Here is a 17,995-nt window from a genome sequence, read left to right on the forward strand (position 1 = left end):
CTTTTAGGATAAAACCACAGTAATGTTTCATACTGGAACATGCAAAGACCAATATGTGACAAGGTGACATTCCTTTAAAATATTTCTTATTTCAATTGTTTAATCTTCTCTTTGCTGACAAAGCTCCTTTTTTTTTTTTTTTTTTTTTTTTTCCAAGTGTAATGAAAGTCTCTGGCATGTTGGTCTAATTAAATGACAGGAAAAAGTTAAAAGTAAAATCAGTTCTTTGCCACTGGAGCACCCCCAGGTATTTATAAAGGAATGCTAGCTGAGGAAACAGGTGTATGTTAACTAGTTAGAAACCAAAATCTTTTGCTATAGCAGTTTGTTTTAAGAAAATAAGAATCATTAATGTAGTGAAGATATGCTTACCAGATTCAGTTAACAAATTAATTCCCTGAATAATTGAATTAATATTTAGAGTAGCTCCAGTTGCAAATGTGCAAATTATGTTGGTTTTCTGTGGGTGAAAGAATGGAATTGAAGACAAGGTATTTTAAAAGGCACTAGAGAAACTATTTCTGTAATTAACCCATCTTTGCAGTTCCAGGGAGAGAGAGCTCCTCTGTTCTAAGACAATTTTGCCTGCTCTTCTAGACGATCACATTTCAACCAGAGGAATTTTGGAGGATTGTTTGTTTTTTAGTTTTGTTTTTAACTTTGGTTCTCAGAGCAGGAGTGCTTAGTGCCAGAGATGTAAGCTTGAAGGCTGAGGTTCTCCTTTTCTGCATAGCTGCTCATCTTACCCCAAACCATAAAATCTCAAGCCAGATTTCTCTGATCTCTGTTTAGCAATTGTATACAGGGCATATGTCTGCCTGACTGTTCCGATCTCTGCCATTGCAGAGGGGAGCAGAGCAGTGAGGCGCTTCAAGCAGGAGATCTGCAGTATTAGGAGTGGCTTCCAAAGGCAGCCATATGGCCCTTTCATAAGCCATGGGAGTCATGGAGAAAACAGTGTAAGTTCAGCTGGACTGATGCTTTCTGGAATGAAAGTTTAGCAATAAGAAAATCTGCAATAGTTAGCTATTCCTAAATGCTGTATCCACGTCCCATGTTAGTAGGTGGTTTAAAAGTAGCTTGTGCTAGATAGCTGCGTTTATGAGTGGAGCCTAAATGCCAGAGACAGCCTAGCCTGTTTGACTTTCAAATTAACCCTAGAAAATGCTGCCTCATGAATATTAAAATTCAGCCTTCTGTGCCATGATCGATACCTTAATTTTTATGTATGACCTCACATAGATCCAGCCTGTCAAGCTATGGGCATTTGTCCAATATTCTTGTGTAAATGTCAAGACAGATGGTTCTCAAAACCTGCTGTAATATTTCACATAATAATACAAGTGTCTGCCTGCACCGACCTCTTCATATCAGAGTGCAAACCCAGGCAAGTGCTTGCTAAATGGGACAAACTGACTTGGCATTTTGACTAAATTGGCTAAAAAGTACAGCAAGGTCCCCATTTGGGCTTGTGTTGACCCTCTATAACTGATAGCTGGACCAGACAAGTCTGCCCGGAAAAGTTAGTCTCCATGGAGGAAACGGAATGTATTCTTGTAGAAGCAAATAGAGGCATACATCGGTATAGAAGCTAGAGGGTAAGTATTTTAGTTAATCAAAATTAAGTATTTGATTTAACAAGTTGAAACACTGGGGTTTCAGCCCCAAGTTAAAGTTGACATATGGGTGATTCCCACAGCCCTTCACAAAGGGGGAGTGAGTTTCCCTTTAAGCTTCCCTCCAGGGTGCGGCCAGCCTGGCAGGGAGAGCCATTAGGTAAATGAGCTCCAGGTGTCCCACATTAAGTAAACAAAGGTCAGGTGTCCCACTTAGGGATAAAAGCTGGGACCACTTGCAGGAAGGGGCAGTGTCTGTCTGTGAGGTGGATGCACTGTGCAGAGTTCCTTTTTGGGGAAGGACCTCCTGCCTCCCTGGGACTGGGCTCCAGTCAGGTTTGGCTTTTGTAAATGTGGGCTGTGCAGAGATTTAGTATGTGGCTTCCTTGGTCTTATGTATTTGGCTTGTTGACTTGGTTGTCTCCTGTCCCTTCTATGGGAAACTGCATTTCACCATTTATTCCCCCCATTGTTGGTTGTGTGGTGTCATTGTTGGGGTCAGTGTGATTGATGTCAGTTATGTATAATCTGACTGACTTGTTTGTACCCCCAGTACTCAACCCATGTACTGACCCTTTTGCATCAAATATAATTTGGTTATTGGTTCATCTTTATGCTGGCTGTGTCCTTTATGCTAGGCCTGATAATTGGCAAATCACAAGTACGTTCAGATGCCTTCAGCACAGATAACTAACTGTACCTGGGCTAGTTATATGGACGCTTTTTTAGTTGGTGGGGAGATACAGGTATGTCAAGGGCATGATTCACCATACTGCATGTGTCTCAAATAGGCCAGAAGTTACCTTTCCTTTATATGGTCTCTGAAGGGAGTCTGAGTGATTGGCTGCGATACAAATGTCTTCATTCTAGATGTCAAAAGTGAGATGAGATGAACTCCCCTCTTCTGGCTATATGAGGTTCCAGCTCAAGAATAGAGAAACACAGTGACCCATTTAGTAGCTGAAACTGGCTACCAGTTCACAATGGAGAAGTGTTTATCTGGAATTCACTTTGAAGGACTATATATTCCAATGCTTTCAGGTCAACCTGGCTTTTGAAATGCTAATCAGATTAAATTGGCCTTTACCACCAGCAGATATTTGTATATCAAAGAGATTCCTTGCATGCTTTCTGTCAGCCTGTATCAAGTTTAGATTACACTGATGAATTATTTTTAATGCTGATTCCTAGTAAAATCTTTTTTCTATGTCATTAATGTTCTAATTAGTTTTAGCCTAGCATTAGTTAGCCATTACCATGCTCAGTATTGCACAGGGAAGTGAGTATTATTCATTCTAATGGTTCATTACCCCCTCTACTTTTACGTATGAGAATCACAAAGCCCATATCAGAAATCAAACTGGCTGTACTGAGCATCGTAATACTGTTCAGGGCTGATGAGGTTTCCTTTCTCCTCCACTAAGGAGTTGAGCTTCCTGTGGAGGATGTGATGAGGTGCACAAAGCCCATGTTCACTGGAGGAATCTATATATTCCTCCACACCTTTCCTCACACAGTTCACTTCAAGTAGACTGCAGAACATCTCACCAGTAAGTGAGTACTGCATAGCAGCCGGTCGCCTTCGCTGCAGTCCACGGCCAAAGCACCTGAGTGACAGTGCAAGAATGGACTGAACTGGCATTTCTTCCAGCACTACTTCTTCCCTGCTAATGCAGCTAAGTAGCTGAGATGACCTTCTGCTGGGAATCTTTGAATGGAAGTAATTTTGTGATTAAACAAAACTAGACTCGGGGGAAATTTGAACAGTCTGTTACAGAATACAGTTTTATTTCTTGATTCACTCCATTAGTGAAGGAATCGGCCACCAAACCCAGGGATAAGGAACACCAGCACAACAGTTCCACGTAACCAGACATATCTTGAGTAGAAAACTTCAGATTTCACAGCAGATGCAGGACTGAATCCTCTATTGAGAAAGTATTCTGTAAAATGAAATTATTTATCAGAAGTGCTGATAGTAAAAATTTGTCAAATATATTCACTTAAATTGTTTATCCAACCCTGTAAAAATAAACATAGAAGTCATAATCAGAATAAAACCAATTTGTAAACAAGATGTAGGCCCAAATTCACTGAATACAAATTGATTGCAATAAGTTATTGTGTCTGCTCTGTTTATTGCCAACTGCTTGGGGCAATTGTTACTCAAAGTACCCTGAAGTTAAGAGGCTTTGTAGCACTCAGCTTAACAGACTTTGTCCAAATACTGTTTGTTTTAGTCTGGAAATATTTGTCTCTCCCACCACAGGTAATCAGCGAGTTTGAAGCCTCTCCTGACTCGTTTTCCTACAGAATTCCCAACCTGAGCCGGAATCGCCAGTACAGTGTCTGGGTGGTAGCAGTGACTGCTGCAGGAAGAGGCAACAGCAGCGAGATTATCACTGTGGAACCACTAGCTAAAGGTACAGTGACAGCACTTTTTGAAGCAATCCAGACCTTTACAATGCTAATTACTGCTATAATGATCACATGGTTTCTTTATGCCTCATTGATTACCGAGAGTGGGATTTATCAGGAATAACTTCATTTCTCTCTAAAAGTTAGATGACAACTCACAGGTAATTGCCCAAGCTTTTGCTGTAGTCAGCAGAGAGACAATGACGTGCTCTTCTAGAGGGTAATTCATCCCACCTACCTTACAAGAACATAACTTGCTTTTTTGGAGCAATTTTTATCTTTTGTTGGGTGCAGAGAGTTTGCAAATGATTCCCATCCCCTTCTGAATGTGTGTCTCTTTTTTTCTTGCCATGCAACTTCTTTATCATTGCTCTCCTTACTAATATCTCTCCTGTACTATCTTCTGTATAAAATGGTTTGATTAAAATATTTAAAGTCTGAACAATTATTCTCAACTTGCATTAGCTTTGAAGTTTGCTGCTTCTATTTCAGATATGAAGAAGGGATAATGTGCCTCCAATCTTGCATCTTTTTTTCCAACTGTGTTAGCTGCTCTATTAAAAAGATACTGCTTGGGGCCATGAATTCTCCCTTACCTGTACTGTGGAATGTGTTGTTCACAACACTATAGCACCATAGCTTGGAGATAGAGACCTAATGTTTTAGACAGCAAAGTGAGAAGAGTCCCATCAGTATTCAATCTCTACATGGGGTAATCAGAGTGATTTCACCCCTGCCCCCACCTCAAATTGATAACACTACACCACATGCCAGTATGAACAGTGTATTCCACAGGTTCCTAGAGTTGCAAAGTTAGGTGCATTTAATTGAATTTACAGTTTTACAAGCCTGCTAATTCTTCAGTCATGTGGCTAATGATGTAATAATGTAAAATAAAGTGTCTAGGGCTTTATGAGGAGAGATACTTTCTTAAAAAGTTCTGCAGAATTTCAGCCAAATGACACCATGAAAGCAGTTTCTGCATGGAAGAGCATATACCATCACCATAGGGAAGTTGCTGTTCCTTCTTATGTAAGTGGTAGAAAACCAGTCTGATGATGGTAGATTAACTATCAGAGCTATTGTCATGGATGGCAGTGATGGTATTTGGAGGGTGCTATTTCAACACATGACATAGCTTCCCAATACAGAGAAGTTGCAAACAGAGTTCCTCAGGCTTGTGACAGTAATTTTCATGTTTTTTCTTTGCCTCTTCTCTAAATTAAAGTTTTTATCATATGAGATGGATATTTTTTAACATTGCTGTGAGAAGCCTGTAGTGACTACTGAGTTACTACTGTAAATCACAATGGAAGATTTATCAGTGTAAATATGGGGAGGGTCTAGCAAGGCAGAGAGGCCTGAGTCAGAACAAGCAGGCTAATTCCTGCTCCCCATACCATTGCTTACAGGTTTTTTTTTCTGCCAACTGAGAAAACTCAATTTCACTTTTGCTTCTTTCTGGCATTTTTTGTAGTCTTTCAGAAGATTCTTTCTCTTAGTAGCTACACAGTGTTAGTGGAGTGACCTGAAGGATATCTGAAAGGCTGTGAGAAGTCTGAAGGATCTGAAAAATCAGGAGCTTTTCCATTGTTGAATTTCTTGTAGGATAACTGCATACTGCATTATAAATATCACTGAGACCAAAGCTGAGATCTTAAAAGGTGAAAGAGGAGTGTAAAGAACATGAAGATCATGAAAAAACACCTCAAGGAACCAGGGCAAAGGTTTCAGTGTGCTTCCCCTTTTAAGGCAGCTGTTACCTGTGTGTAGTGAATGTGTGGTGATGAAAAGGGAAAAAATGAAACAAAAATAGGCATAAAAATAGATGCTCAAATAAGAGGAAAACCGATCAGACAAGAACATGATTCAATACTAATAGATTAAGGATTCAGGCAATCTCAGGAGCGTGCAGATGCTGTTGCACATAATGCACTAGAAGTTCTTTCTCTATGTCCTAGACATTTAAAAAAGAGGGAAGTATGCAGACAAGATGAATGCAGAACAGTGCAGAGTTTGCAGGTACCAAGATTCTTAACATCTAGTAGTGAGGAAATATAGTATGTAATTGCTCTTGGTTTGCCAAAAATAGAGAAGCTACAAATTGACCCATATGTACATAAACTGAACAAGCTTACTGGAAACGGGAATTAATTCTGCTCCTCCAAAGCTTATTTAAGATGATTCATGATGACAAATAAATGAGCTTAAAAATAGCTTGTATGGAAAAAATAAGAGTTTAAGGAAAAATGATTAATTGCTTCAATAGACAAATCAGTGTGAACAAGACTTTATTTTGAAGGACTGTAAGATGCATCCAATGTTAGAGCTAGTAATGGTAGTCCAATATGAAGTCTGTATTAGATGATGCTCAGGACAAGCATCTCTTACACATACTTAGGACTGAAAAAGTGATAATACATTAGTGGAGGTTGTGAGGGACACTAGGAATACCAATAGGTAGCAATTTTATGAACTTTCAATGTAGAAATTATTGTATCATCTACAAGATTTCCTGTATGAATGCATCACTGGGCCTTTTAGAGAGCTGGGAGAATGTGATGATCAGTGGTGAGAGCAGTGGACACACAATGAAGAAGGATGGTTAGAGCTAATACCTTTGAATACCTCTCTCACCCCTCAGTACGTCTGAAGCAAGTAGCATATCATAGGGTTAGAAGTAGTTATGACCTGATTTTGCCACAAATCCCCAGTGCAAGAACATCCTATGGGCCATTACTGTGGCATTGTTTGCTTCCTTCTTTTCTCCACTTAGTTCACAGTAACTGTCCAAGTAATGATACCATCATGACAGTTAATGAGAGTTAACTTTGAATTGAATTATGTCAACTTAATTATAAACCCTTTAAGAACTCCTTTGAGAACAATGAGAATGTCTAGATGGGGGGTTGATGTAAAATGGATAGTCCAATTTAAATGAAAGCTTAATTCAAGTTAACATTTCTTTCTTTAGTGTCTCCGTTTCTCAGAACAGATTGCTGTTCTCTGTAATTAACTGACAAAAGTAAGAAAATAAAACCCCAACAAACAGAAAATAATCATGGGAATGAAAGTTCAGCCTCCTTGTAAGCAGGCTATGTCCCCATCCCTCAAATTACGCTTCATTGCTGACTTGAAAATTGTGGATTTTGTCTGTGAAATATATGTAAAAGACAGAAAACCTTGCATGCACCTAGTTCCTCTTATTTCCTGTCCATGACTGAAGAGGATGGCATTTGCCAGCAACATGACAATAACACATCTAGACCCACGGCATTCTGATCCTCTGAGGATAACTCTGACTTCAGTGTTGAGTTTACCTTGTTCTTGTAGACTACCTGAGCATTGATGTTGAATAGATTTGCCTCCTAGCCTACGTTGCTCTGTGTGTTTAATGTTTTTAAACAACATGTGGGGCTTACATGACAGTACACACACTCCATTGATCTGTTTCTTTAGTAGTTCATCATACTAGAACACAGAGGATATTCTTCTGTGAGAAAATAAATGAAAGAAGCTCCTGACCCAAGGTATTCACTGATGGTCCTTGTATTTGGATTAAGCTGAGCTGCAGTGTACTATCACAGAATCATCTAGGTTGGAAAGGATCCTGGAGATCATCTAGTCCAACTGTTTGCCTAGCACAGTTCCCACCTACAGCATATCCTTAAGCTCTAAATCGACCCTACTCTTGAACACCTCCAGGGATGGGGACTCCACCACCTCCCTGGGCAGCCCATTCCAATGCCTAAAAACCCGTTCTGGAAATAAATGCTTCCTAATATCTAGTCTGAACTTGCCCCGGCACAACTTGAGGCCATTCCCTCTTGTCCTGTCCTTTCTACTAGGCTAAAGAGGCTCAAACCCAGCTCTCTGCAGCTTCCTTTCTGGTAGTTATATAGCTATCATAGCTCTTGTTCAGTTTCCCTATATACTTTTCTTTTAAAATTCAGTTGTGTCCTCTAAAGAAAAAAAAAAAATTACGGCCTCTTGCAAAGAATTTCTGCCTGTTTCTTATCTATGGCGGTAAGTATAGGTAATAAGATTCATAATTTAAACAAACAAACATGCAGAAAACCGTATTAGCATAACAGAATGCACTGTTCTATGAAGGCACCTCTTTATCGTGAATTAATGATTCAGTAGTTTGCAAAAAATAGGAACAGACTCAGTCCTAATCCAGTGCCACACCATCTAATACAATGTTGGTGGGTAGTTGGTAGGCACGTGGGTGGCTTCAATAACAAAGAGGTGAACTCTGCAGCTGAACTGCCCACATGCTGCATAAAGCTCCCTTGTTTCACAAGTGAGAGGTCGGTGAGATTTAAGGAATTTTAACCTTAAGAATGCCTGTTAGCATTTCAAACCTATTGCTTTCAGATGAATTTCACTAGACATCTATTTTGTTTCTAGTTTTCTTTTGTTTGTGTACCTGTTAGCAGTCTTAGAACATTTTTAAAAGTCAAGCTATAAAGAAAATTGGAGTTAAGAATATTCATGTTGTTTGACCTTCTCTTTTAAAAGCACTCAGATCATGAAAGGAATAAGATAGTCCATAGACAGCCGTGGGTACTTGCACAAAAATAGTGCAATATGCTTTTGTAATGTGTATTTCTGAGTTATGATCTGTAATCTTACCACTGGCTTAGGCTTCTGTGAGGTTTATGTTACTTCCACACATCACTGTAAAATGTGACACACAGGATATTGAAAAGCAGGAGCTACAACATTTAAGTCCTTTCCAAGAAACACTGGAGAGGTTGGAAAGCCAGGGAGAAGAGAATTAATAGTTCATTTTAAATGAGTTTTGAGGCTTCATGTTACAGAGGGAATGTTGCATGGAACAGGAATTTGACTTTCTAGCCACCATTGCTCAGAATGCACTGCAGCTACTACGAGCAGTCCAGGTGCTTACGGGTGTGTTGCAGATAGTCACACCTGACAGCATCTCCTGCATATTTTTTAAGATGGCACAAGTACTGTTAGATATCTCTTGCAATGAAATCCTGGCATCACTGAAGACAAGTGAGCCTTGTAACACTGTTGCATTTAAGGAGATTAATTTGGTAAGAGATGAATCCCCTTGCGTTCTAGCCAGCCAGTCCTTATTGATTAGAGGGGCTAGGGACGGCTGGACTCTTCTCTTAATAGGTAGGCCAGTTAGGGTCATAACTATAGGTCTCACCCGGATGCACAAAGAGCCCATATGCTGTAGGTCCAGTTGTATTCAAGAGAAGCAGTCAGATTCATGAACAGTATTTTCATGCAGCATCTACAGATTCTTTGCGATTGCCTACAATAAATGCACAAAGTGCAAATTGGCTATATAGCACTACCCAAAAGGAAAATTATTGCAATCACACAGTTCCCAGGTAATAATCACTCAGCATAGCCAAGGGCTCAAATCTTATCAAAAGGCATCTCTTACTGGGGGGTGGGTGGGTGTGGAGCACAAACCCATTAATCTGTCCCTCTGATTTGGTGTCAGATTATTGTCCCTCTGAGTTAGACACAAACTTGGGGTATTATTTATCTTAGTATGTATGTGTAAGTGGATGGGACTGTAGTAGTCAAGCCATTATCTTTTGAGTAACAACAAAGTACATTCCTTGGTGCAAGGGATACAGCTGTTTTTTGTGAGAAAGAGAGAGGATGAGAAACAAGGCTGGCTGGCCACTGCAGAAATCCTTGAGATAAGCGAAAGAGTGGGACCATGCAGCCTACACCTCACTTTGCATTCTTCCTTGGCACCATGACAAACACAAATCAGTAGCCCTTCATCCAGTCCTGTGCTTGCTCTGGGCACCCTGTGTCAAGGAAATGTGTGTGTTACACGTTTTTTTTGTGTAAATGTGCTCACTGTTTTGCTTTTCTCATGCTTCCAGCACTTACCACACTGACTTCAGTGGAGTCAGCATTTCACACCATGTCTCTGGGTAGATTGAGCATTTTCTGTTTCAGTTAGCTTGGTTGATTAGCCCATGGCTTGTGGCAGTATAGACCAATGTACTTGTCTAGAAGATATGGCCTTAGGAGTGCCACTGTGGATAACAAGGCTGTTAAGTGTCTTTGCACCATTCTGGTGTACCACCTCCTCAGGGCAGCGCTCGCTGCAGCACCCTCCTGCCAGGACGAACCATCAGAGCTGCCAGAAGGAGGGAGCCAGGGGTCTTCAGCTGCTCTTTAGCCAGGATGGGACATGTCTCCCATTTCCTAATCTTTACTTTGACCATTACCTAAATCTTTAAAGAGCCACTTCTTGTATTTTCAGTTAAAATTTTGATCAGAGAAAAATGTCTTAAGAAGCTTAGTCTTCAACAATGCTTGAAGAGAACATAGGCAACACAGTCCAAACTGATCATATAATCTGTGAAATCTCTTCTTTTTATGAATATATCATGCCCCACTGCAGCCTACTCAGGTGACTTCCCTTAACTCTTCAAGGCCTCTTCTTTTGTGTGTGAGTTTTGGGGTTTTTTTTTGAGATGAACTGTCCCAGTTTTTATTTGATGTTGGTTCTCATTTTCATGTTTTTCTAATTGGTGCAAAATGGATTATTAAGTAAAACTTCTCATCAGTGTGCATGACTGAAGTAGGTCAAGATTAAAAATAACAGTATTTCATTTATCTGTATTCAGTATGTGCCTTTGAATTGTATATTTAGAGGCCAACAACAAGTCTATTTCTATCAAGGGTCATTTCTGAGTAATAACATACAATGAAGCTCTAACACAACCCTAGTGTTCCTGTATATTATAAACAAACTACAGGAGTTATATTTTTGTTGATATATTTAGATGATATGAGAGCTGACACAAATTAAACTCACTTAAGAGTTTTTTCATCTTTGTGGACTTCAGATAGACTGCAATGTACTAACATATACATATATGAAGGTTTATTTTACTTAATACCATAGCTGTTTAACATAATTTTCTTCTATAATTTCTACTATGAAATACATAAAAATCAGTAAAAACTATCAATAACTGGTTTTGCAATTTTCTTCCACAAGGACTCTTCCAGTCCTCTGCATCATCTCTCTTTTAGTTACTTGTCTTCCAGATACTAGATACTAGAATATTTGTGTTTGAATAAATAGCTGATATTATGAGTTAAAATGAATTAGTTTCCTAAAACCACAGCTTAAAACAGATTGGTTTAGTTTTCCACATTTAATTCCATATGTCTGTGATTCCCTTCCAAGAACTGTATGAATTAACACCTAATATCAACCTTTCTTACTCTCTTTTGCTCAGCTCCTGCCAGGATTTTGACATTCAGCGGCACGGTGACAACTCCCTGGATGAAGGACATTGTCCTCCCTTGCAAAGCTGTGGGAGACCCAGCTCCAACAGTCAAATGGATGAAGGATAGGTAACCAGCAACTAATTGTATAGCTCAAGTAAAGTCCATTTGCTTAAAATCCTCAGGGTTGCAATGTGGGTGATCCTAGATGACTGTCAGGAAGAAGAACTGTTTGCAGGGACAGCACATAATCACAGTAGACAAGTTAGAAATTCCTTGAACTAAAACTAATTGGCTGTGGTGATTAGAAGGTATTGAAAGGGAGGGAAAAGTAAACATTCAAAATGTAAAACTTAGGAGTTTTCTGGTTTAACTTCAGGTACACCAATTAGTTTTAGTCTGAGAAAGCAAAATGATGCATTGCGTCGTGCTGTGGAGTACAGTGTACATGTCTTGCACATTACTTGTTTTCCATTATTCGGTTTTGATCTTTAGTTTCACAGTTTGACAGAGTCACTTGGAAACACATATGGACAATAATTTTCATCCAAGCACAGTGTAAGGAGTGGAACTTCAGTGCTATGAAACCATCTTATTCACTGAAACAAACAGCTATTATTTTATAAGGACAGTCTTTTTATCCAGGAACTGCCTTTTACACTCATTTTGTCACTTTCATGAGATAGCAGATAGTTAAGGAAGGTGTGAGTTTCCATTATCACTCAAACTGGAGCCAGGATATTTGTGTTCTTCAAGCAAAATGGCAGGTGCTTCCCAACAGAAAATATTCTTTTGCTCTCTTTATTGAAGAGGGCACACATCTCTCCCACCCTTTCTCTTCCTTTCCTTTCTTAGTCGCTTGAAAAAAAATTCCATTTCTGAGTAATCTTGATTGTAACTTCTTTAATGTATGCACTTTGTTTCCTGTGAGGTAGTAACGGGACACCCAGTCTAGTGATGATTGATGGGCGAAGAAGCATCTTTAGCAATGGCAGCTTTGTCATCCGTACTGTGAAAGCAGAAGACTCCGGATACTACAGCTGTGTGGCCAGTAACAACTGGGGAACAGATGAAATAATTCTGAATTTGCAGGTACAAGGTAAGACTATCAGATCTATCTCATAATTGTTACCACAGCTATTAACTGCTGTGTGCTCGTAATGCATAGGTATGTTTGTTTGTAGATGTATGTAAAATACTATTAGTATTACTATACTATTAGTATTAATGTGTATTAATACAAATTTTATTCTTCCATATTAATAAATAAAATATTATGCAGTCAGCCATGGACATTTTATGATACAGCAAATGTTTTACTTTCAGTGGAACGATTCATACACTTGGAGTTAAGTCTCTATGTAAGTTTTTGTAGGATTGAAAACTGTTTGCATTCAGTTATCTTCTAGTTCTTCACATAGAAAATATCAGCTTATGCCTTCTTACAAATATTACATGTATTATTTAAATATTACATCATTCAGAAAGATCTGAAGCCTTTAGCTTCTGAAAAGCTATCAACAGAAATTTTCCTCTGTACTGAGACCTTGGACAAAAACTTCGTTATACAAGAGCAGAATTTTATTGACGATGCACGTCAGGAAGCATTTAAAATGAAACACCAGTACACCTTCAATTAGTGCATATTGTCAGCTACTTTTTATATGCATGTTGAAATGTATATAATGTATTTGTTATGGTGCTGATGTGTATAAAAGCGGTGACAATATAGGAATACACATTAACATTAAAGTGAAGCAGAGCATATGTATTCACATACCAACAGTTCACTATGCAGGAGATTTCCTTTCTCACTTGCACTAAAGTAGATCTTAAGATTGCTTCAACTGACAATTGTTGTACCAGAGGGAATCAAATAACTGAATTGGGAATATGGGCCATGTAGTGGTTAGTCCCTCTCCTGTCCCCCGTTATGCAACCTAAACTTCTAGTGCAACCCCACAGGAACACAGAAAGAGCTTGTTTCAGCTGCAGTCCATCTCTCTCTGTATAAACCGTTCCACCAAGCCTTGAAACAAATGCCATAGCATATATTAATTTACCTACAATTCAACAGAGCCTAAAGATGGTCTTCTGCAATATGTGAAGCATGACCACAAGAGGAAATAGGGAGAGAAAACACTATCAGATGGAAACTTTATCTAATCTTTATATTTCACTAAGTACTTTTGTAACTGCATATCATTGCTGTTATTGAACTGCAGTAATGAAAAGCAAATCAGTATTACTCCCTTGAGGGACAGAAAGACTGGCATTTAATATGTGGGACCACCATCTTTTGTAGGTAGGGTGAAGCTGTGATAAAAGATTTTACAATGAGCCTTTCACAGTGTAGTGTGTGCAGTCTCTCTCCATGAAATGAGTCAAGTCAGTCAGAATAATGGAATAAATCCATCTCACATAGGGAATTTTCCTTTAGAGTATAAACTTTTTTTTTTCAGCACTGTTTAGCCCTGTGACAGCACTAAAATCAACTTCTCTTTGAACTAGTCCATGGCAGTAAACCAGCAGCTTCCACTTCATATCAGCACTCATTATTTTGCAATCTGATGACTTGAACACGAACTGCAACTGGGAGCTTTTCCTGGAGCTTCATTCTGCAAGTAGAGCTACCCCTTAAAGACAGGCAGAGCAGCTCTGGCAGCAGACTGCTGGGCATGACAGAATATTTCTGACTTCTGTCCAGCCTTGCTTATGGGCCAGTGTCTGGTGAACACTAACTATGGCAGGGAAATGGCAGCTCCTGTCAGCATCAGCCATTGACACCACCCCACCCACCCCTTCCCAGTCTTGCAGTGGCAGTGACTGGGAGAAGGTGTGACTGCCCTGTTGTGTCCCCTCCCTGGCTTTCCATCCCACCTTCGATGCTGCATGTTGGATCCCTTCCCATGATGGACACTTTCCGTGCTTTACTCCTTGTTCTCGAGACAGCAAAGCTCAATTTTCTCAGGAGCTTGGAGACTGACTGCTAGTAACGCTTGTGCAGGAAACTGTAAAATGAGCCAGACATAGTGCTGTTGTACATAACCAGAGCAGTGCAAAAGATTTGAAACAGAAACTTCCCTTTCTCCCCCTTTCAATTTCTGAACTTACAATTGTGGATGTAAAACATCTGGGTGAAATGCTAGTAAATATTTGCCCTTTAGGTTCCTAATAAATATTAGACAAGCTCTTTGAAGTTTCACCTGCTCTGTTCTCTATTTTATCAAACACTATCCTCCACTGCCTTACTGGTTTTCTGCCATGGTTCTGGTTACCTCACTTTCTACAACAGGACTAGTTAAATGATTCAAGCAGAAGTCAAAGATGAGCTCTCCAGACTATAACTACCATATGATCATATCGGCTCATGATAGGTTTGTCAAGGTGAAAAGAAAGCTGGCTACTTTGCCACTTTTTGCCCCTGAGCATTGAGCTCTGGAAATCCAGCCACTATACACTGGTGTAATTTGGGATTACTTTGGCTGAGCCTAAACTGTCCTTGTTCTTGGTCCCATTTCCAGTCCTAGTTGCCTGTCCCAATTCCCAGTTCTCCTACCCTGGGCAACTTGTTGAGATATAGCATGGCTCCTTCTCTGCCCTTTCATGCTGGATTTTCCTTTGAAGGAAGCTGGACACTGGGCAGAGGATGGGAGATGAGACCTCTGTCTCATTCCTGAGCTCTATCAGGAGCTGGTCCTGGGAACTGTTTAGTTCTTACGTCCCACAGTTGAGACACAGCAATGTTTATGGGAAGCATCCGAACTGAAGTGTTTCCACAGTTGTTCAGACTTTACTGATAGAGTTGCATCTTTATACCAACAGCCTCAGTGCATACATGGTGTGATCGTGAAGAGGTACAAATCTGCCCCCAGTCACAGATCTACTTATGCTACCTAGTTAGCACTCACAGTTACACTGGCAGAAATTCTTGCTATGCACTTTTTTTTTACTTTTGCCATAATAGCCTGCAAACACATGCATGAGTGAGGCATCGTTTGCAAGTGGACATCTGTTTCCTGCCACTAAAAATTCAGCTTCTACCTAAAACAAATATGAAAAATAATTAAAGATAATGGCTGGGTAGCTCGTATGCTATTTAGGTCTAACAGGACAGATACAAAAAATTCAGAGAAAAGCGGGAGTTAAGAGCTGAAAGACAAAATGCTGTAGAAAATTAAATATAAAAAATGAGAGCTTGTCTTAACCAAAGATGTCCGCTAAACAGATACTTTGACAGAAATAACTTGCATTTTTTCAACTCAAAATAGTTATTTGATAAATGAATGTTAGAAGGAATTAAAATCACATCTAATCATTTGAATTTGTTTTCTATTTCTAACTATATCCAATCTAGTTCCACCAGACCAGCCAAGACTCACTGTATCTAAAACTACATCTTCCTCTATCACTCTTTCCTGGATACCTGGAGACAATGGTGGCAGTTCTATCCGAGGTAATATAATTCAGGTTAATTGCAACTTCTTACTAAATTGTCATATGTTGATAGGATTAGTATATAATTATGAATGGCTACAAAAAAAGAAAAACAGAGCAATCTGTATTGCTGTCAGTGCCTAGTGTGCACTATCATCATGATAACAGCTTTCAGTAAATTGCCGTTTCTCTTTGTGGTGGTTTAATCACAGATTTAATCACTTTCTTCCAGTGTACCCTCAGCTGTTATGACAGTTACTCTCTCTGTTTTTCCAGACATGTAATCTCTAACCATTCATTTTTGACGGTCCAGGTTCATCATCTGGTCTTTGTTGCTGATTGAAGGGTATTTGGAAATGCCTATCCCTTTCTTTTCCCTTTGAAGTGATCATAAAAATGGTATTTAAGCTGTTGTAGGGGTAGGCAAAATGTGTTGTCTGATATCTTTTAGTCAGGGGAGAGCTGTACATCTTCCCATGCATGGGATTTTTATAGTTTTATTAGGTCTTTAAAATGACTTGTCATATTACCTGCAGAATTTGTGGTTTGTGTCTGGCTTATCATTGTCATCTGTGTTTTTCCTACAGGTTATATTTTGCAGTACTCAGAAGATAACAGTGAGCAGTGGGGTAGTTTTCCCATTAGCCCTAGTGAGAGGTCCTACCGTTTAGAAACATTGAAATGTGGCACTTGGTACAAGTTTACTTTAACTGCTCAGAATGGAGTGGGACCAGGACGCATCAGTGAGATCATTGAGGCCAAAACGCTTGGAAAAGGTATGTTGATTTCCATCCCCTTTGCTCACCTAAAGCTCTTGCATTCTGGCGTAGATCTTAGTTGGATGACAAGACAGACTTGGGTATTTTAATATTACTGGCTTTGGAAACATTCCCAGTTTTGTCCATGCTGTGACAGAAGAGGCTGTTGCTGCAGAACTTGAATCACTTACTAGCTGATATTCTACCCTTATTTCTCTAACAATTTTGTTCTAAGATGTGTTGATAGATATTTGGGAAGGGGGTGTCTCCACTATCATAATCTATAGCAATTCCATATTGCCCTGAGAAAATGGTTGGTTTCTTCTTGTAAAAATTCATCTCACCTGTGGTGCTGCAGCTCTCTCAACCATCAAACATAGTGGACATTTCATCTGACATTCTGTGGCATAGGGAAGACCTGGTGTGCTGTAGATGTGAATGGTATGACTTGCTGAAGCTCAGGGGAGACTGCAGATCAGCTGCGTACGTGCGGAGATGATCAGCGGTCAGGGAGAATGGTGTGCTGACCTTAAAGAAAGGGACATTTATAGAAGAAGAAACCGAGTGTTCTTATTTTCATTGCATGAAATGTAAGGTTTACACATGCTTCAAATAACATCTAAATGCTTAATGAGAAAGCAGATCTCCCAACTCTCTGAGTTTCTCTGGGACTTGAGATATATATATATATGGAAACTACCTGTGTTACATTTGCAGACTGAACCAGGTACTGTGTGATTTAAAATGCTGAGATCATTCTCATGTGAGAGCTCCAGCAGCATCTCTATCCAAAGCTATTAACAGAGTTATATGGATAAGTTATGCTTTATTATATGGAATAAAAGAGCACATTGTAGATAATTTTCATCATATTAGGTGTACCTTCCAATAGTAAAAATATTGTTTCTGCTAAGCAATTAGCAATAATACTTTTAAGTACAGTACAGTAGTATTTAATATATATATAACATTTGATGATGACCTGTCTTGTCCACATACTATCATTATTTCAATTCTAATTTTTACTGTTATTACTGCTGTATTATGTAGAACTGTCAAAAAAACTTTGATGTATATATCAACAGAAACCAACAGTTGATCTCAAAGCAGGACAAATAAATAGAAATGTCAACTCCTTTCTGAATGGAAACATCTTGACTCAGAAATAAAAAATTCAAAGTATATATTATTTTTTAATATATAATGCAATGTCAACATATTAATATTTTTTAAATTTTGATTGTTACTTACAAGTTCTTCAAAACTGTCATTTTACGCAAATGAAAGCCTTTCTATTCTCCAAATAAATGTGTTCAATTCCACTTCAAAAGAAGACTAGAGTACCCACAAACAATCTTCAAGTGTATTTGTCTCCTATAGTATTTCTACATGGTGTTCTGAACCCATTCTTTTTTGTATAGCAGTGAGCAGGGACATTTACTGGTATGAAGGGACTGCGCTAGATTTACAAGTTGAGTCATGCTGGTCCATGCAAAGTGGCAAGTCAGGTCCGTGCAG

The 17,995-nt window shown here is 39.1% G+C and overlaps 1 protein-coding gene across 1 annotated transcript in view; it reads left to right on the top strand.

Annotated features, from left to right (window-relative positions):
- DSCAM (DS cell adhesion molecule) overlaps positions 1–17,995 on the top strand; it is a 480,683-nt gene that overhangs the window by 410,833 nt on the left and 51,855 nt on the right. The window contains exons 21-25 of the mRNA XM_026868377.1: positions 3,886–4,039; positions 11,294–11,411; positions 12,218–12,381; positions 15,640–15,738; positions 16,307–16,495. Coding sequence (XP_026724178.1) covers positions 3,886–4,039; positions 11,294–11,411; positions 12,218–12,381; positions 15,640–15,738; positions 16,307–16,495 — 724 coding nt within the window. The remainder of the gene's footprint in view (positions 1–3,885; positions 4,040–11,293; positions 11,412–12,217; positions 12,382–15,639; positions 15,739–16,306; positions 16,496–17,995) is intronic.

Source organism: Athene cunicularia (assembly GCF_003259725.1).
Source record: "Athene cunicularia isolate RWA chromosome 1 unlocalized genomic scaffold, athCun1 chr1_part1, whole genome shotgun sequence".
NCBI classification, from domain to species: Eukaryota; Metazoa; Chordata; class Aves; order Strigiformes; family Strigidae; genus Athene; species Athene cunicularia.